We start from the raw sequence: 20,882 nt of genomic DNA, 5'->3' as shown, positions 1-20,882 counted from the left end.
GATCCTCGGGCTCCCCCCACGCTCCTCACATGGCAGTAAATGTGGGAGCAGGTCCCACATCTTCCAGAAGCCTTCAGGAGAGTTATTTTCTGCCCAAGCTCCTCCAGCACTCGTCACTGTGGGATCCCTGCCCACACCAGGGCTTCCCAGGAGCTGTCACAGAGCTGAGGAGAGTCAGGGACTGGGGCTGTGCAGTCCTGAGTGAGACTGATCCCGGGGGCACTCCCTCATTAACCAGGATCTCAGTCAGCAGGTGGGAGGATGAGGGTCTGGCATTATGGGAACGTCGTCACCATTTTTTGACAATGTTTCTGATTTTTCTGACAGTGAAAAATTGCAGGTTTTTTGCTGGAAGCCTTTGAGAAGTGACGAGTTTACGTTATTTTCAACTAGAAAGTTGCAATTTGCTTGTTTGGTGTGTGTTTAGGAACAAGACTCTGTGGCTGCTGTGCCATGAGGACAGAAACTAGACAGGCAGCAGTAGGAGAAACCAGGACAAAATATATGTAAGGATGTTTAACTTCAATTTATAAGGAAGATACATTGGAGGGGCCTCCTCTGTGGGGTTGGGAGGTAGTGCTGGACTGATGCTCCATCTCACCAGTGTAGAGTTCCCATGGAACAGCACTGGAAGTAGGGAGGAAAAATAGCTGTGGTGAGGCAGGGTGAGCTGCAGAGCACAGGGATGGACTGGGATGCTCTGTGAGGAATAGGGTGCCCAGGATGTGCCACAGCATCCCTGTCCCAGCAGAGGTGCTCTGGCAGCAGCTGTGGATCAGGTTTAGCCAAAAGTGGGGATTTTTTGCCTCCACCACCCTGCAGGCTCTGTGCTGTCTCAGGGCTCTCCTGTCAGTCCTGCAGACAGGGAAATGAAGTGAGTCACAGGATGAGGGCAAACACCTCATTCCCTGAGCCTGGGGCAGCCACTGGAGCAGCTTTGCATCCTCTCTGGTTTATCATCCCCATTATCTCCTGAAGGGATTGTAGTTGATATTTTGCAGAAGGCTCTGCTGACGATGTGTTATTGACATATTCTTAGCTTAAAACCATTATCATGGTAAACCCCTGGATTTAAAAACTAATTACAAGACATTAATAGCTGAGCCTAAGAGCTAAGTCATGCAAATATTGCTGCCTGCGAAGGGGAATGTACACAAATGTTTGAACTGCTGAGTTAGGAGCTGGAGTCTGGAGGGTGGCAATAAATCCGAGCCCAATCCTTTGCCCTGTGTCCTGATGTGTCCGTGAGATTAATGGCACCGTCGGTATGAAAGTCATATCAGGGAACGTGGCTATTTTCTTCCCCAAGTAGGTTAATTATCACTAATGTAATTATTTTTGTACTGCTTTTTGTTTTAATCAAACGTTGCATGAAACAATTAAGTTCAGAACAAATGGCTTATTAGGGAATGTTTGTGGCGCTGGGAAGAACAGCAGCGACGTTTGAATTATGCACTTCTATTGAGTTACTTTATTCATTAAAATGAACAATTACATTAGGCCTTATGAGACAGACTAAGCATTTCTGGTTAATGTTTGTTCTGTAGTGAACATAATGAGAATTTATATCGGAAATGGATCCCATCCCTCTGGCTCGAGGCGTTTAGGAACTGGGCCATTCCTAGGAGTTGGGAGAGCTTGGGGAAGAAGGAGAGTTAACCCCTGGCCCAGGTGCTGCTGCATTGCCCCGTGGTGGGGGAGGGAGTTTTTGCTTTTCTTTTGGGTTTTTCACTTGTTTGTTTGTTTGCTGCTTTCCTGGTTCTGGTTTGGGGTTTTCTCCTGCACACTGTGCTGGCAGGGCCGACCACGGTGCCCCACTGCTGGGCCCCTGGAGCACGGCCAGCTTCCACGTTCTGTTGTCATCAGCTCTATTGAATGTCCTACAACAAACCTGTTGTGGTTTAGAGGGTTTTTTCCCATTTATCAGATCAATCCAGCAGTGCATGAACTGTCATGGCCTGCTCATGATGCTGTTGAAGATGTGCCACTTGACATGTCAATGAGCAGGTGATGGGCAAATATGTGATTTTCCAAGACATTAGACACATCTCTACAGCATCTGGTGCAGTTTAGGTTTTGCATCCTTCCCAAATTCAGCAGAATTGCCATGGAGAGGAGCTCCTTGTGTCCCCCAGCACTGACTGGGTCCAGTGCTAAGCTCAAGATGTGGAATTGTGGGCTCGCTGTGAGTACAAGGTGTCTGGCTGCCTCTGGAAGTGCTGTTGGCTTGGGAAAAATAAATTCCCTTATCCTCTGTGTGCCAGTTTGACATAGGACTGAAATGAAAGGTTCTACATAAAAAAACCAATTTTTATTAATTGCAAGAGTACTTTCTCATGCTTTATGAAATTGTTTGCTTCCTGCTTTATAGACTGTGATTAGCATTTTCAGAGCATCCTTGGAGGTATTAAAATGATGTGTAGATGTGGCACTTAAGGACAAATTTTCTTTCAAAATTATGCTTTTCTGAGTGGGGAAAGTGCCTCTGGTTTGACTGAGGTTCTTACCTCCTGTGCAGGTGCTGGTGCCCAGCACATTCCCTCACAGGCACTTTGCATCATTACTTTTCTCACCAGAAACAGCAGAACTCTACAAATCATTCTGAGGCCAGTGACGAGTTCTCGTGGTGTCTCTCCAGGAGGCCAGAAAAAGGACTTTCCACACTTTTATCCCATCTTGTATTTATCTCTCTACACACGGTATCCGTGCAGAATAAAGCACCTTTAGGCTGTCCCAGGTCCCAGCAGTGCCGTGGAATATGTCTGAGAATATGGAAATTCATCCTTTTGTAGCCATAAGGGGAAGCAGGGATGTGATAACACATTAATCAGTCTGTGGTTCTGAAGATATTAGCATGTGGAAAATTGTGAAAATCATTTCCTTGCTGCAGACTGGGTCAAAATCTGAGCAGTTGGGATGATGTTCTCATTTTGTATCGATGTCTGCTGCAGAAAGGGCATGAAACAACCTCTGTGGGTAATAGTTATGACAGAAAATGGAGGCTCTGGACTGGGTCAGTGACTCACTCCCTAGGTATAAACACCCAGGTAAGTTGTAGTTCCCCTGTCTCAGTCCACCTTGGAAAAGGGCAAAACACAGATCAGGGATCGAGAAGAGGGAGCAGCAGAGGGTCAGTCAGGTGGTTTCTTAAGGAATTGCCATGAACTTTTCCCACCTGCTTTAGGGGTCAGAGATCCCAGCCCTGGTTCTCTTTCCTCACCATCTCTTTGGGTCTCTGCACTGGCCCCACCTGTGCCTCTGCAGGGAGTCAGGGATGTGGGCACGTGCCAGTTCCCCAGCTCTCCTACAGGGCATTCCCACAGCCCAGGAGCTCAGCTCCAGCTCTGTAGGGGCTGTTACCATTGTGTTGGAGCAGTGATGGAGTCAGGCATGGAAATGGATTTCCTGGCTCCTTCCACTTCCAGAAAGACCAAAGTACAATTTACCAGTGCAATTAAATGAGTCATTTCCCTTTATCATCAGCATTCCTTTGCCTTCTGCGAGCTGCACACCTTCAGCACAGCATGAAAGGAGGGTTCATGGATCTTTCTCTTTTCCAGGGTATTGAAGGTTAATGAAGTTTCCCAGGCAGTGGCAGAGCTCTGGAATATCCGTTATGGAGGCACTATTTTACAGCCTTCACAGACAGGCTCTTGGCTCTCCAGGGTTTGAGCAGTGTGGGACTGCAGGGTTTGGGTTTTTCACATGTATGAAATTAGGATGATATAGGATCTGTTTTGAATTAAATTAGGAAAGTGCAACTTAATCCTTCAATTTAAGCCTTGCAAACCCCAGTCTTCCTGTGGACATGGATAATCAAGGCAGCTGATTCAAGAAACACATTCTAGAATTCTTTACTTGTAGGGAAAATAGTGGAGCTTGTCAGCATTTAAGTGACCTAAAGAGAAATAGCTGAAATTTTGTTTTTAATAGCACTTATTCACATCTGTCCCAGGGGATCAGGTTTTATGTTTGGAAAAGACACACACACACAGAGCAGCTGGTAGAGCCACTGGAATGCTGCTGGGCAGCTGAGTTGGTAGCTGATGCTGGCAATGCCAGGACCTTCCCAGTAGTTCCAGTCTGGACTGTTTCATGGGGGCTCCAATGCTGAGCCCCCCTTTTTCCTGGAGCCTGGTGAGTGACTTTAGTCTGACATAATTTGAAATTATTTGTGAGTCTAATTTTCCACAGTACTTGGGAACCTTTGTCACATACTTCGGAGTTCAGGGTTCTCCAGACTGCAGAATAAGTGAGACTTTCCCTACATTTAATATAATCATTTATCATTTGCATTCCCAGAAGCATGTGTGGTATTTCAAAAGCTGAATGTGACTTTGAAATGAAATATTATCTAATTATTGCAGTTTTCATTGGTGACCATTTTCTCTGTCCTTCATATTTCTTACCTGGTTCATACTGCAGACCTTGCCATGTTCTCACTGATCCCATGCCCTGTATAAAACACATTTCCACCTTATTTAAAATATTCACCTGGTCAGCCACAGTTCCAGGAAGGAGATCTCTGTTTTGGCCTCGGTAAGAAGTGCCAGGTTTCGTGGAAAGCATTTGTGAATGTGAGTCCTGCCTTCCCTCGAGCACTGCAGTGTTCTTATTAGTTGTCACAAACAAGAGGTTTTCAATCCACAGTTTTATGTGATGTTGTGTGTCATTCCACCAGAATTAACCACTAACAAAAATGAAAAATGGAGGCAGCAAACACTGTTGTGCATCAGAGTCCCTTGCAAAGACACCCGTGTGTGCAGTTCCTGCAGCGTTTCCAGGCGTCCGCAGCCTAAAGAGTTTATCCAGTGGGGTTTTTCCCATCGAGGTTCCCCCTTAGTCCTCCCCGCTGTGGTTCCCCCCGGGGTTTGTGGCAGTGCCACCTGACTGAGGGTGTGTTTCTGTTCCCTGTGCCGCAGGTGGAGGAGATGCAGTGGGGCGGGGGCGTGCGGGAGGTGCCGCCCTCGGTGTGCAGCCTGCCCTGCAAGCCCGGCGAGAGGAAGAAGATGGTGAAGGGGATGCCCTGCTGCTGGCACTGCGAGCTGTGCGACGGGTACCAGTACCAGGCGGACGAGGTGACCTGCCTGCTCTGCTCCTACAACGAGCGGCCCAACGAGAACCGCACGGGCTGCCGCTCCATCCCCATCATCAAGCTGGAGTGGCACTCGCCCTGGGCCGTCATCCCCGTCTTCCTGGCCATGCTGGGGATCATCGCCACCATCTTCGTCATGGCCACGTTCATCAGGTACAACGACACGCCCATCGTGCGCGCCTCGGGCCGCGAGCTCAGCTACGTCCTGCTGACCGGCATCTTCCTGTGCTACATCATCACCTTCCTGATGATCGCCAAGCCCGACGTGGCCGTGTGCTCCTTCCGCAGGATCTTCCTGGGGCTGGGCATGTGCATCAGCTACGCGGCCCTGCTGACCAAGACCAACCGCATCTACCGCATCTTCGAGCAGGGCAAGAAGTCGGTGACGGCGCCCAGGCTGATCAGCCCCACGTCCCAGCTGGCCATCACCTCCAGCCTCATATCGGTGCAGCTCCTGGGGGTCTTTATTTGGTTTGCGGTTGACCCGCCCAACATCATCATAGATTATGATGAGCAGAAAACTATGAACCCCGATCAGGCCAGAGGAGTTCTCAAATGTGACATTACGGATCTACAAATCATTTGTTCCTTGGGTTATAGCATTCTGCTAATGGTGACGTGCACTGTGTATGCCATCAAGACTCGGGGTGTCCCAGAGAATTTTAACGAAGCCAAACCCATTGGATTCACTATGTACACTACCTGTATAGTATGGCTTGCCTTCATTCCAATATTTTTTGGCACTGCCCAGTCAGCTGAAAAGGTAGGTGAGAGTGAACAGACCTGATATTCAGGACTCACTGTGGTTCTAAGGACGTGCTGATGTTCAGCTTTACGTGGATTTCCGGATGAGCTCTCCAGCCAGCTCATTCCCGAGACACAGGCAATATATGGCACTGTTTTCCTTCCCCATTTAGCTCGTGGGCCATTCATTTATAATCTGGCAAATGATCAATAACAATCACATTAGCCATTAGTTTTATTGTTGCATCCATTTCAGTTGTATCCTTTCAGTAAGATAAGTGGGAATTAGCTGTCATTATTATCCAGAAAGAGGCATCTCCTAACTCAATCATTTTGAATACCAGATATAAGCAAGAAAACTCTCAAAAAATACTCAGAAGACTCCTGTGCCTCTGGAGTTGGGCACTGAGGGAGTGCACAGCCTGCTGAGTGCTCTGTGTCACAAACAGCAGCCCCAGGGCACATTTACAGCACAGACTGGGCATGGATGTCATAGCATGCTGTCTGTGATCCCCAGTCCCTGAACCCACACTTCCCTGTGCAGGTTTCTGTGTGTCGTCTCACCTCTGCAATGGGCTTCCCATGCCGCCATTGCATCCCCAAAGGGAATTAATTTCAGCTGGAAAGGAGGTCTGCCAAGGCTTACAAACACTTCAAATAGCTCTGCTCTCCCTGCCAAGGGAGAGATAAGAAGCAGCAGAAACAGCTTTAACCACAGTGGGGTCTGTTTGTGACCTGGGTCTGACACAGGGAATGTGGAGCAGCTTTTGGGCTCCCGGCCTGGCAGTGGGGCCTGCAGGTGACCCACATGAAGGGCTTTAAACTGTTGTCTGCAAAGATGTAACAGGCTGATAAGAAAACACAAAGAATTCCCAAGGCTGCTGCCGGCATCCGAAGCCATTGGGAGCAAAAGCTTCAGGTTTTCCTGTGCTTGCAGAGCTGAATTACCCTGGACTGGGAAAGCAGCAGATTCGTGCCCAAATTGCCATAGTACAGAGAGGAGATGATGATGAACCTGATTTGCTCTAGAGCACAGAGGAGGGTCCGGGACAAAGGCTGTGCCCCAGCCCGGGGTGCCCCTGCCCAGAGCTGGGGGGACACTGGGGACAAGGGACAGCTCCCAGTGTCCCCAGGCTGACTGTGCTGCCAGGGCTGTGCCCTGCTCCTTGGGCTGGGAGCTGCCCTGTCTTGTCTGGCAAACAGGAGTGATCCTCCCTGGGCAGGGGGCACTGGGATGTCCTCAGGTGCAGTCCCTGTGTCTGTCCCCTGTCGGTCTGTCCAGCTCCCATGGCACTGGAACCCTCAGCTCCTGGCCCAGCACACGGTGCCAAACCCCCATGCCTGTGCTCCTGGGGCTTCCCCTCCTGCCCTGCAAGAGATGGAGCTGCAATAGCTTTTGTGCTTTGCTTTCTTTTCCATCTCCCTTTTTTGAGTGGGAGTTGTAGTTTTTGGTGATTGTTAGTGATTTCCTGTCAGATATTTCCTGGAAAATATTGTGCTGTAGCTTAGCCACAGAGGCCTGGGCTGAAATGGAAATTGCACCTGCTGAAAATCTCATGCAGCACAATCTTTTAAACTGAGGAATGGTGTTATACATAACACTGTGGTTTTCGTTGTGTGGATTTATTTTATTTTATCAATAAATACAAGCATAATGTTGTTTGGTAGAAAGCATATTGAAAACACCTGCCTTGTTCAGGATAGAGAATAACACCTCCAACAACAAAAAAAGAACTCGAAATGTGCTGCAGGTAATTCATAGAAGGCAAATAAATTGAGCAGTAGCATTTGCAGCAGGTGGAGGGAGGCAGGAAGGTGTGAGGAAGGCCAGATACCAGTCTGTGCTACAGGAGGGAGATAAAACATGAGGCGTATGGAAGATGGCGTGGGGAAAAAGGTGATTCCAGACCTTTTTAACCAGTTTCTTTGTCCAGTATCCAAAAACTGAGAGAACACATGGCTGGTTATGATTTATAGGTCAGTTGTGGTTTATAGGCTTAGTTTGGTAATGCAGCAAGTGGATTCCTGGGGTGTGGAGTGTGGTTGTCCCTCCCATGTTTCACGGCCCTTTGGAGTTTCCTCGGCTCTGCTGCCAGGGATTGTCCAGGACTGGGGGGGTTGTGTGTCGGGGTGGGGGGTTTGTGTTTTCCTATGCATTGTATATATCCCAAAATATGGGATATATGACCTTTGAGGATCAGGACACAGTACTGGGGACTGGAACTGTGCCATGGCTTTGCTCATAAAGATCCTTCCTTTAGTGTGGAATCTGTAGAAAGGCACTAACAGGCTTTAAGCAGAAGGAGGGGAGATTTAGATGGGATATTGGGAAGGAATCCTTCCCTGTGAGGGTGGGGAGGCCCTGGCACAGGTTGCCCAGAGAAGCTGTGGCTGCCCCATCCCTGGAAGTGTGCAAGGCCAGGTTGGACAGGGCTTGGAGTGACTTGGGCTGGTGGAAGGTGTCCCTGCCCATGGCAGGGGGTGGCACTGGATGATTTTTAGGTCCCTTCCAGCCCAAGCCGTTCCATGAACTGCATAGAGGAGTCCCTATGAAGCAGAGGGGTCACATCCTGTCCAACTTTGAGCTCCCAATGCTCAGAACCATCCCCAGCTGAAGGCTCAGGGGGGTTTGGGCTGAGGACAGGACAGGGTGTCCCAGCTCCTCCTCCTGCCCAGCCCCTGCCTTGGATCACTCAGATGTTTGAGAGGCACTGCAGGGATAAAATGCAGCTTTTGCACTCCTGGTGTAATTGTTTTTGACAACAAAACTCTTTTAAATTCTCCCTGGATGTGTGGGGATCTTATCAGAGGCCAAGGGAGCTCGCAGAGCTGTTGAAGCAATTACAGGAGTCAGGGCTGGAGGCAGAGTCGATACCAGGCGGCTCCTGAGCTGAGCAGGGGTTGTTGTGCCAGGGCAGGAGCTCAGGGGATCAATAAGGGGTTGCTGTGCCAGGGCAGGAGCTCAGGGGATCAATAACCCAGAGCAGGGGAGGAATTCCAGCAGGGCAGTGGCAGGATGGGGGGTGTGGGGGTGTGGGGATGTGTCCTGCCCAGGGATTCACTCATCCTGCAGCCTCCTGGTCCCTGTGCCCTGCCTGGGTGGAGCTGGTTTGCAGGGCAGGGCACTGCTGGGGGATTGCTGGCACTGCCTGGGGCCGTGTCCCCGTGTCCTGTCCCTGTGTGTGGCACCCCCAGGACCCCGGGCTGGCACTGCTGTGGTGACAACTCGTGTGCTCCTTCCCTGGGCAGGCTGTTCCTGGCAGGACACACTCTGGAGATGCATTTGAGATCAACCTGGTTTCACAAAGGCACATGTTTTAATTTCTTGGGGTTACTTCTTTTTGTTGCCTTTCTTTCCCAGGCACCTTCAGGAGCAGCAGCGTGGCAGGGGCTGGGACATGCTCTCACACACCCTGGGAATGCCACCTCACAGTGGCACTAATAGTTTGATTGTTTATTATTAGTCTCTCTTGCAGTGTAATTTTTTTTTTAAAGCCTTACACAGGTGCAGATTTCCAGAGTCAACACTTCAATGGTACAAGCAAAGTGAAGGGGAAAAACCATCTGTAGCAAAATCAATGTGAAATGTAGAGCTCTTAAAAACACTGGTTTGCTTTTTCTGCCCCTAGAAGTCAATTTATTGTTAGGAAAACCAATACTTTTCAACACTATTATTACCATTTTTTTTAACCTTTGTCATGTAAGTTGTGATTAACTGAATATTAAGTTGTATTTGTGATTAAGTGAATGTTAGAAGGTGGCTGAGGTAGGTGGATAGAAGTTCACCTCCCAGATCCTCAGCCAGTGAAGCAGTTGCCCTTCAAGAGATGCTTCATCCCTCCCTTCCTTTTCACTTGCAGGAGAACCTCCCAGAAAGGTACCTGAGGTAAAAAGCACATCCTGAATTTTAAGGAAGGTTTTGGGAGTAGTTATTTGAACAGCACTTGCACAGGAAGGATGTGCTAGGAGGCTGGGAATGTTGGATTTGGGTGTACTGGTGTGGGGCACGGAGATCAGTAGGGCAGGAGGAATTCCATGTGTTCCAGGAATTCCCAGGGGTTGTGTTCAGGAGCCTTGGATATGGTGGGTTTTCTCTTGCCACTGTCTTCTCCCTTTCTTCTCCCGCTGGAATTGTGAAGGACTGTGAGATCACGAGCTATTTTCTGCCCCTCTGGCTCTTTAGCAGCACCATACACGGATACAAACACTCTGCTCCTTCCGTGAAACTTCCTGAATGCTGAGGATGGGACACTGGAAAATGAGATCCTTTGGTGGCAAAGCTGCCCATCAGTGTGCTCTCTGTGGTGGGCAGGGCAGGCCCCTCTCAGGCCCCTCTCCTGCCCAGCCCCTGGCTGGCTCTGCTGCCCAGGAGGATGGCTCCCTGTGCTCCTCACGCCCTGCACCAGCAGCTGGGGCACCTGCCAGGGCTGGGAGGGTCAGAAGAAAAGGAATCATTGTCTCTGTGGGTCTGAAGTCCACAACTGTGCTCTCTAACCACGTACAGATGTACTTGAGTGGATTGAATATCCCCCCAGGATCTGATTTTCTCCAATTATGTCATTGGACTAATATAGAGAGATATGTCATCGTTATTTTTGTGTTTCAGGAGGTTCTGTTGCCTCGTAGCTGTGATTGCTCTCATTTAGTAATTGTGCTAAGATTAAAATAATACATTTCTGGATGTGTTTACAAGACAGCAATAACTGTCAGTGTGCTCCTGAATATATCCTCCAGATGGGAGTTTTTCTTGAATGATTTTCAGGACTTTCTGCAAGTTAAAAAGGTTCTAATTGTGACTCTGAGTGAGTGATGGTGGTTGTTCAGCCAGTGTGGTCACCCTGCTTGGGAGCTTTATTCTTCCTGGAATGATGAGAAATGGGGAATGGTTGATCCCACAGTCATCAGCTTCCATCAGCTTATTTTTGGATCCAGATTGCAGGACCCCTTGGTTGTAAGCTTTTGTTGGCTTGGGTTTTTTTTTTTGTCGTAATACAAGCACTGTGAAATTTGAAGTCCCTAATCCCATCAGCTCTTCCACCTTTCTTCTTGTTTCTCTATTTTTAATGCCCCTTTTATTCAAATCAACAAGCAGGGGAAGTCGGGCATATTTGGCAGCAACATTTTTACTTATTGTTTGAATGTTCCATAAATACTATAATTTGAAGGCACATGCAAAGTGGATTCTTATTCAGATTAAATAATGTCACATTAGCATGGGAGCACTTCAGTCTATGTTCTATTTTTTGGTGAAACTAAGTTACCCTTCAATTCTCTGTAACACAAATAGCAATTAGCCAGGTAGGACACACTTTTATTTTCTCCCCTGGGAAGTCTTGAGCTGACAGTTGCTATAGCAACTACCTGTGTGAATTTGGGAGTTATGAAAAATTTAATGCAATATTTGTTGGAGTTTTATACTCTTGGATGGTGGAGAAAGTCAGGCTTTGAGGCTCACAGGGAATGTGACTCTGTCCCATAATTTGGGGCTCACACAAGGACACTCGTGGATTGCAGCTTCTGTTTAAAGGAGTCCAGTAATGGGACCTGCATAAAACTCATTAACCACAGCTATTAATTGCTCTCATTGATGCACTTTCACTTTGCCCATCACTTCATTCATTGTCTTAGGGGTCTGCATGTTCAGATGCTGAAGTTCTTCATTTTATCCAGCCTCAGTTGTATCCCTGAGAACCCCATGGAATTTAAGGATCTGGCATTAGAGTTCTCCTGAGAAAAGCCTGAACTGGAGAGCAGCTTCACCTGATTTCAGTTCAGGCCCTCCAGACTGAAGCTGTGAGGTCTGGAGATCCTCCAAGCACAGAGTATTCAATAAAATCCACTTTTGTGCAGCATTGGAGGGCTGCATTTTAATTGAGGGGAAATTAGGTGTTCTTTGAAATCTAGAAGTGAAATAATCAGTGGAATTTTTGGGAGGGTGATAACCTTCATTACTAAAATGATCTGGTGCCTGGGTTTTTGTCAGCACTACTGAAAAGTGTATAAAAACCCTCGTGAAAACCTTTGAGTGTCTGTAGAGTTCCAAATTTAATTTCTGTAGGACTAATAGAAAATCTTAAACAGCTTCTCAGGAAAGTTCTCAGTAAGATTTACTTTATTACCTCCTGCATTCATTTGATGTTCAAATGGAAAGGGTGCTGTTTCTAGTCAAAACCAGACAAATTAAAAGGCTTTTAACGTGTCAGTGCTGCTGATTTAACCCAAAAGTAGAAAGTCAGTAATTACATCTGCTCAATGAAGTGGTGAGTGCTGCAGGAATTCTGAGTTCTGGAGTTGTCCATCTTTTGCCACACACTTGTTTTCCTCTCCCTGTGCTTTGCTGGGAGGCTTCTCCTTCTTCAAGGCAGCATCTTGGAAAATGAAGATGTGTTGGCAGTAAATGTATCCCCCACATTGGATTGCCAAGGCAGGGTTCCTCTGGAAGAGGGATTTCTGCCTGTGTTTGATCCCGTCTGGGGGGTCTGGGGGATCTCCCATCTGACCACACTCAGAACCCTGCAGGTTCAGCCAGGCAGGGGAAAGGCTGCAGGAGCACTGGCATTGCAGGTCTGTGCTGTCAAGGCAGGTATTGAGAGGCAGGTAACAGCAGCCATGCACACTGAGTGAAATAAGGGCTGACTGGGGTAATTAGATCCTCCTCAGCAGCCCATAAATTAATGGTGTTATGATTCTTCAAAGAGCAGAAGCAGAAGGTGCAGTACCAGGGCTCTGGTTTATCACGTTTGCTGCACTGTAATGCTCTTCTAATGTTAATATGTACTTTTGTAGTCCAATCTAATTGCAAACACTGAGCAGGCAGAGCCCAAGGCCACAATCATGTTCCACATAATTACCTGAGGAGGGGGTACATCCCAGCCAGGGGCTGCCACAGCTGACAGGCAGCAGAGGCGGCACAGTCCTCGTGTTCCTGCTCATACAGTAATTCCTCACAGGAAGGTAGAGGGGAGAGCTAAAAGATAATTAACAATCAATTCTTTTTGTGGAATTTTCAATTATTGGAGCAGGTACCTGCATAATGGAGCAATAATACCACATTTGAATTTGTATGTGCTGTCTCATAGTGGAGATGGATTCGTTTAAGCAGAAAGGACTTTGTTAACATCCCCAAGGGACCCTTTGAAGCCTGAGAGCAGCAGCTTTGATGTCTGATGTCAACACTGAGGGATCTCTTTGCTGTGATGATTCCAGCCTTTTCCATTCCCATCTGTGCTGAGGAGGCAGGAAAAAAAAAACTATTTGGAAGATGGAGAAATGAATGGAACCCAGAAAGGAGGTGGAATTGTAGAGGGGAAAAGTATAGAATCATGGAATCTCCTGAGCTGGGAGGGACCCACAAGGACCATCCAGTCACCGGTCCCTGCACAGACACCCCAACAATCCCACCCTGTCCCTGAGAGGATCATCCAAACCCTCCTGGAGCTCTGGCAGCCTTGGGGCTGTGCCCACTGCCCTGGGGAGCCTGGGCAGTGCCCAACCACCCTCTGGGGGAAGAACCTTTCCCTGAGATCCAGCCTGACCCTCCCTCCACACCACTGGTGCAGCCGAGGTGCTGCACAAAGTCACTGGCACGAGGAGTCAGAGCCAGCTCCTCCTCAGCCTCCTGCATTCCCACTCTGCCCAGTTAACCACGAGTCCCAGCTCTGGGACTCTCACTGACCAGAACAGCAGCTTTAGGACCATCTTTGGTGCCCTTGCACGTGGCCTGTGTGAGCCCAGCTGTGGCTCTCGGGTTCACCACCCCTGTGCAGGGCACCCCTGCCCCTGTCCAGTGCACACACAGGCACTGAACTGTTTTCAAAAGAGGAAAAGAGGGGAAGAAAGGGGGTTTTTTTCCCCTGGAATTTCTAGTGCGAACTTCACTGCCTTTGGCTAAAAAGCAACACAATTTTAAAAGGAAAAAACGTGTAGGTGTTTAATGCGTAGTGTTGACATGTACTTTTTTGGATCCTTATTTTTTTTCAGAAAATGTAGAATTGCCAGGAGGGTTTTACATCTGAAAAGCCATCTCTGCACAGGCCCCTGGCAGCCCTATCAACAGTTTTTATCTGCAGCACAAACTGACAGCCCCTCACCGGGAAATAATTGCGGCTCCGCTGAGTCCAGAGGAGTAATTACTGTGTTGATGAAACTTTTCTCTTTGCTTGCGTTGTGATAGCTCTGAATGTCAAACTCACTTGAGCTGACAACACAATTTCCCCAGCAGAGCTGTTGCATCGACCATTCCCCGCTGCTGGGCGGGGCTGGGGGGGTTCCAGTTTGATGCATTTCTGTGGCAGCAAAGGGAAAATCTCAGTCTTGCCAAACCCTGTTTTGGGAATAACACTCTGAGTAGTGCTGGACTAGAGGTAGCTGTGTATAGGAACAAGGGCTGAATGTATAATTATAAAACAGCTCTTCAAAGTTAGTTAACAAGGAATTAATTGTAAAATTATTTGCCCCAAACGGGGGCAGGGGAGTGAGTTTATGTTTGAATGTCTTTGCTGGTAGTTTGGATTTGTGATAAGGTATCTTCACAGACATTGTGAAACCATCCCTGGAAGTGTTCAAAAAACATGAGAAGGTGGCACTTGAGGACATGGCTTGTGGTGAACGTGGTGGTGGTGCTGGGTTGATGGCAGGACTTGATGACCCCAAAGGTCTTTTCCAACCCTAACGATTGTCTAAGAGTTCAGTGGTTATTTTGAAATTCCTGCATACGCAGGAATAAGTATATTACAAAGATGACGTGGTTTCCCAGAGGGATTGATGTATTCCTGTAACTCTGATTCTCTTCCAGCATATGCATTTTTGGGGTGGGATGACTCTGGGTGGTACTGGAAGGTCATTCCCTGTGTCAGTCTCAATAGGATTATCCCCAAGAGGTGGCCAGAGGTTGGTGTGCTCTGCTGGGTCTGTGCTGGATGGTTCAGTCTGACTCTTGCTGCAGAAACCCTCAGTCCCCTTTATGCTCCTGTGCTTGAACAAGAGTTAATGATCTTTGCAGAGAAACCCCGGAGCTCCTGGCCAGCGTTGGGAGCCAAACACCAGGAGCTGAAGGAGCATTTCTGTGAGCAGATCACAGCCAGCTTCTGAACCCCACGGGTATTGTAGAAACATAATAATGATATTTTGAGTAAGAAATAATGGCTGCTGATTCTAAGCTCATCCAGCAACAAAAGGAAAACCATGAAGGGCTTATTCAATACAATGTGAGTTATGCAGATGTTTCTCAATTTTCTTGCTGAACTTGGATGCTGGAATCAGGGTTTTGTTTGATCAAGGCTTTCAGCAGAAAGAATGGGTCCTTAAGTACTTTTGTCACTGTCTGTGAGTGGCTTATGAAAGCAGGCTGCAAAGGCCCCAAATCAAGTACCCTCAAGCAGAAGGAGCATCCTCTATTGCCCGTACTTCTGTCACGCAGCTGGAGTGGAAATTTTCTTCTGTTTGCTTTAGAATAAACAGAAACAAAGTGGAAGGAGCAAAGACACTGCCAGGAGAGAGGCAGGAGGCAGCCAGGTGAACTGCACTGATGTGGTCAGGGAGCTTGTGGGATGGGCATCGCAGAGCAGTGACTTCCCATGGGCAGTGCCATGGCATTATCCTGCCCCAAACCAGTGAGGAATGAAGGGAACATTCAACTTTGGAGCTACCCATTCACGGAATCATGGAAGGGACCCTAAAGCCCATCCAATCCCACCCCCTGCCCTGGGCAGGGACACCTTCCACTAGCCCAGGTTGCTCCAAGCCCCGTCCAACCTGGCCTTGGGCACTTCCAGGGATCCAGGGGCAGCCACAGCTTCTCTGGGCAACCTGTGCCAGGGCCTCACCACCCTCACAGGGAAGGATTTCTTCCTTTTATCTAATCTAAATGTACTGTCCTTCGGCAAAAAAATTCCTACAAAATCAGTAAAAAATCCAAAGTTGCAGGCACTGGTAGGGAAATCTCCCCACCACAAAGCAGGGCTTCCAGCGATCCTGGAGATCATGGCAGTTTACTCTAAGATCCTCTAACACCAAAACATCAGGTCCTCTGTGTGCATCAGTGAGCCAAATATTGCTGGGTTTGCAGGGGAAGGAAACAGCTACTCTGGAAAGAGCATTTTCACTCTAGCAAAGGCAATTCAGTGTAAGGCAAAGAGGTTTTACTATACGCAAAAATATTGACCTGAAGGATTTATTTGTTGTTTTAAGTGTTTTAAGCAGGCCTGTAATAGTAATAAAAGTAGAAACCATCATAGTCATAGAAATTGTCTTGTGTTTTGTCTTTGAGGCATAAGCTTAGCAGAAGCTTAAAAAGAAATAACAGTGAATTCTTGTAGACTGAAGCAAAAAACTTGTGTCCCAACTGTATCCTGTCAAAAGGGATTCGGGGCATGTTTATGTTTCTGTATTTTGAAACAACAGCTCTTTTAAAATCTGGGTTTGTCTTCATCCAGAAGGATTCAGCCAAAACAGCCAGGGAGGATCTTCCTTGCCAGGCAGCAGAGCTGGGGGTGCTGCACCCCAGTCATGTTGTGCCCTGTGGGGTTGTCGGTGCTGGGGGAGCAGCACAGGCACCAGCAGGACATGTCCTGTGGTCCCTGCAGTGCTCTGACACCGATTCACGGAGGAGGGACTGAGGGGTCCCTGTTGTACAGCGAGCACAGCCAGAGAGAGCCCCCGGGTACCAGGCACGGGGATGTCAGCGGTTCCCACTCTGCCCGTGTGTCCCTGGCACTGCAGGGACATCGATGGTGTTTTAGGACAGAAAGCGGCTGAGAACTGCTGGCAGAGGATCGATGCCTTATGACAAGTGAAAAGGCTCTCAAAGAGAAGTGCAGTCCACGACTGACACGAGAGGAGCTGCTCCCATGGAGGGACAAGAGAAAAGGGAACCTGGTGGAGAGATCAGAGGAAGATTGTGGTTTTTTCGTTTCCCCCCGTCAGAGAAGGGAAGTCGGTGGAGCAGCACGGCCCTCCACGGGGCTGGGCGAGGCTGCGGGGGTGGAGGTGCAGCAGCACAGGGGAGCGGGGCCGGAGCTGTGCCGGGGCACTGCCCCGTCTGTGACACCGGCAGGGTTTGGGGGGCAGGAGCTGTGCCGGGGCACTGCCCCGTCTGTGACACCGGCAGGGTTTGGGGGGCAGGAGCTGTGCCGGGGCACTGCCCCGTCTGTGACACCGGCAGGGTTTGGGGGGCAGGAGCTGTGCCGGGGCACTGCCCCGTCTGTGACACCGGCAGGGTTTGGGGGGCAGGAGCCCGTCCCCTCTGCCCATGGCCGCGGCAGAGCCACCCCCGCGGGCTGGCACCAGCGGAGTGTGAAAGAAACCCAAGGCAGACCTTTTCCTTCTGCAAGTTCGTGCTTTGCCATGGTTTCCGTGTTACACTCCGCCCGTGCTGTTGGTGCCCGGCTCTGCCCTGTGGCAGCAGCAGGAGCTGCAGATCCGCGCGTTTTCTTTCCCGACGTGAGCAGTGCAGTGGCAGGGGGTGGGCAGCACCTGGACTGTGCCCACAGCGTATTTCACAGGACAGGCTCCCTTCCCTGGCAGGTGTTTCCCAGCCGGGTCCCCTGACGGATCAGCCCGCGGACAGCAGTGACCTCGGTTATTGTCACGCCTTTCTGAAAGGGTTTCCCAGGTTTAGCGCTTCCCAGCTAATGACGTCGGGGCTCCACCAGGAGATTATTCAGTCTGTGTTGGCATTTGGCCTTTGAACGGCTGAAGTATCTGTGGTGACAAAACCCAGCGGGGAGGAATGAGGTGAAACTCGTATTTACAAAGGAGGGGTTGCTCACTCAGCAATAACAGCTTTTCTTACGCTGCTAATTGCCCATTAAACAACATCCATTCAGCCCTGAACTGCCTCTGCCAGAGCAGGGAGAGCTGAGGTTTAACCCTGCCCATGCCCCTGAGTCTCATGGTTTCACCAGTAAAAGGTCATGTGTGTATTGTGAAGTGAATACCTGGAGTGCTCACAAGATCTGCCTTGGCCTTACCTCTTGAGACACTTCAGGGAGCGCAGAGAGAGTAGGAGGACAAAACCTGTGATGAACAGTGTGCTCTCATCGTCCTCTTGTTCCCTCTGATTTACATTGCCAGCATCAGAGCAGCCTGTAATGTTTAACGGAGATAATTAAATATAATTTGAAGGCAAGATAGCTCTTTTTAGTGGTGGAACAGATCCTGCTACCAACTGAACTACCACAGTAACTCACCGGTAAACTGGAGAGTGGAGACACCGGAAGGCTCGGCACTGACTGTGTTAGGTGATGGTAACTAGAGGGAATGGAAATCAATTAGTTTAACCAAGGTGCTTAAACGCGATTACAGCTGGAGAAAGTCTTGTGAAAACTGGTATTAGGAAGTAGTTAAGATTTATGCTGGTGCTTTAATTGGAGGACCAAGGAAGTCAAGTGATTTGATTCTCCAGAACTTCAAAATCAATGTCGTTGTAGCAGATTTTATTGACTGGAAGATGAAATCTGATAATGACTGAAGATAAGAAAGAAAGGTCAGGGCCTCTAAATCTCCCTGTCGGTAATTGCTGCGTGTGCCGAGCGCTGGCTCTGGATTTAGTCTGACTTGGACCCGAGCAAGGAATTCTTGGGAAGAACCCACCACAAAGCCGAGGCGGTGGCTGCGGAGCACGGGGGCCGTGCAGAGCCCGGCGCTGCCCCCTGGGCCCGGGAGGTAATGCCTGAGAGAACATTTATTAGAGTCAACTTCCCTGTGGGAGCAGGGCTGGCTCGGCCGGGTTGCAATCACACACTCGGAAAAACTCCTCCTGTGGATGCTCTCTCTCCCCTGAGGCCCCGGGCTCGTCGCTGACAGAAGGTACAGTTTGTCACAAATTCAGCTTTGTATTTACAAGCTTCCTTGTGGCTTCCTCATGCAGAGACCAAGGAGGTACAAATACTCCCCATTTATTCCTCCCGTGTGCCAGGGCACAGCAGTCAGCAAATACAGTGGTTCAGGGTGAGGTGATGTGCAGCTGATGTGCAGCTCAGGGGGCAGCAACAAACAGGGTTTGGTTTTTCATCCCGTTAAAACGTATTTAATAAATAAAGATGCAGAATAGGGTCTGTGGGCCATTATCTTTTGTCAGACCGTGGATGAGTTAAACATTTGAGCTGATTTTGGCTTGTTTTTTCTCACCCTGTAATACTCCAGATTCCTTTCAGCTTGAGTACCCCAAGTGAAACTGCTGCTAAGGAGCTCTAAATAATTCAGAGTGAGTTCAGTGTTGCCTCTGAGGTGTGACATGAGGGAGCTAATTCCAGAGTTAACTTGGAGCTGGTTATGAGGAATTGAGAGCTGTGGTGGGATAATGCAGGACATGGTATGACCTCATGAAGCCACACTGGAAAATGGTTTGGATATTGCTGTAAATTGTTATTGCAGCATCTAATTTGAGATGGAGATTTGGGTTATTCTTACGACAAGAAAGGCAATGTTTGATAATTAAGAAAGGAAGCTCTTTGCGATGCTGTGAATTAGCACAGGGGCACCTCCCAACGATATGGGGGATCGTGGAATGACTGGAATTTGGCAGTTCCTAAAATGATAGACTTTTTGTAATTAAATCTCACTTAAATGAGCACCTAAATCATCTTGTATTGTGGGATTACCCATTCCCAGTTTAGCATAACAATAACCGCCCATCTGCGTGCCACAGAACCCCGGGACTGCACAAACGCCAGGCAGGCGGTGTAGGAATTATGATGGATTGTGCAGTTACCATGGCAACGGTTTGTTCTAATTGTGATACATTAGTAGTAACAAGAATTGGCTGGCTCGAGTCACCGAGTTAATTAAATGCAAACTTGCGCAGCTCTGAAGGAATAATAGAGAAAACTAACACCTCCTAGTGCCCCCCTGCACCGCGGGAATGACTGCGCCGAAATGATCCCGGAGCTTTCTGGATTCCTGGCGTGCCTCTCCCGGCCCGGCCGCGTTCCCGCGGGATGGAGGATGCTGAGGTGGCGGGAGGGGACAGGGGAGCCCTTCGGACCAGGGCAGCGCGGGATGTCGGGGAGCGCCGGGAGCCCCCGCGATGGGCGAGAGGAGGGGGCTGTGCTGGGAGGGACGGGCACGAACCTGGCCGTGATCACAGGGCTGGGGCTGAGCCTCGGGAAGGGCATTTTCAGGCAGGAGGATGCTGCGGTTTGCTGGCAGAGCTTCAGGGGTGCATCTGGGGGGGACTATTTGGGGTCATCCTTCGTGTGGGCACATTTGAAACCATGTGTGGGGTAAACCAAGGTCTGCCGCCCACACCCCACGTCTGAAATCCCTTTGGTTGGTTGGTTGGGGGCTTAACTTTTATTTTTTATTACAAGGAATTATTTTCCTTCTTGTGCCAGGGTTTAAATCATAATGTTAGCTGGTGAGGGATAAAGGCTTTGATACTTTATCCATGAATCTTCCATTTCTCTAGGCAGCTCTATTCCACTCTCTGTTCACCTTCATCCTTTAGAAAATTAAATCATTTTCATAGAATGGTTGGGTCAGAAGAGCATTAAAGCCCATCCAGTGCCACCCCTGCCCTGGGCAGGGACACCTCCCACTGTCCCAGGGTGCTCCAAGCCCCATCCAACCTGGCCTTGGACACTCCCAGGGATGGGGCAGCCACAGCTTCTCTGGGCATGGTAATAAATAAATAAATGAATAAATAACCCAGTTCAAGTGACTGATTGGCTGCAAATGCCAACTGCTCTTGGTACTGGAATGCAGTCATGGTCCACATGCTCCTGACCAGCCCTGTGCTGCCAAAGGACACCTCCAGCCACAAGTTTGTTTCTAAGTAGCCAAAGCAATATGTAAATGCTCTGGTTTAAATAATAATTACATTATCATTTCAAAAGTCAGCTGGCTTGCTTCATATGTACATACATATTTGACAGTGCTTTTTATTACCAGTGTTCTACTCTGAAGTGCTCTAAAGAGAAGTGATAAGTGTAGGATTAGCCTTTTCCTTCCCCCCTCCTCCCTGACACCAGCTTGCACTTCGAGTTCCCCTGAAGGTCTCCAAGAAGAATTAGATCATACTTGGTATGCAAATATATGGAATATA

General features: G+C 48.8%; 1 protein-coding gene across 5 annotated transcripts in view; it reads left to right on the top strand.

Moving 5' to 3' along the window:
- Positions 1–20,882, top strand: part of GRM7 (glutamate metabotropic receptor 7) — a 226,359-nt gene that overhangs the window by 176,208 nt on the left and 29,269 nt on the right. For all 5 annotated transcript variants that reach the window (XM_051788655.1, XM_051788651.1, XM_051788652.1 and 2 more), the window contains exon 8: positions 4,923–5,858. In XM_051788655.1, coding sequence (XP_051644615.1) covers positions 4,923–5,858 — 936 coding nt within the window. The remainder of the gene's footprint in view (positions 1–4,922; positions 5,859–20,882) is intronic.

Source organism: Manacus candei, unplaced genomic scaffold, assembly GCF_025592945.1.
Source record: "Manacus candei isolate 608988 ecotype Guabito, Panama unplaced genomic scaffold, ASM2559294v1 h1tg000025l, whole genome shotgun sequence".
NCBI lineage: Eukaryota > Metazoa > Chordata > Aves > Passeriformes > Pipridae > Manacus > Manacus candei.
Note: the sequence above shows the minus strand (reverse complement) of the source record. Positions and strands in the feature narration are given on the sequence as shown.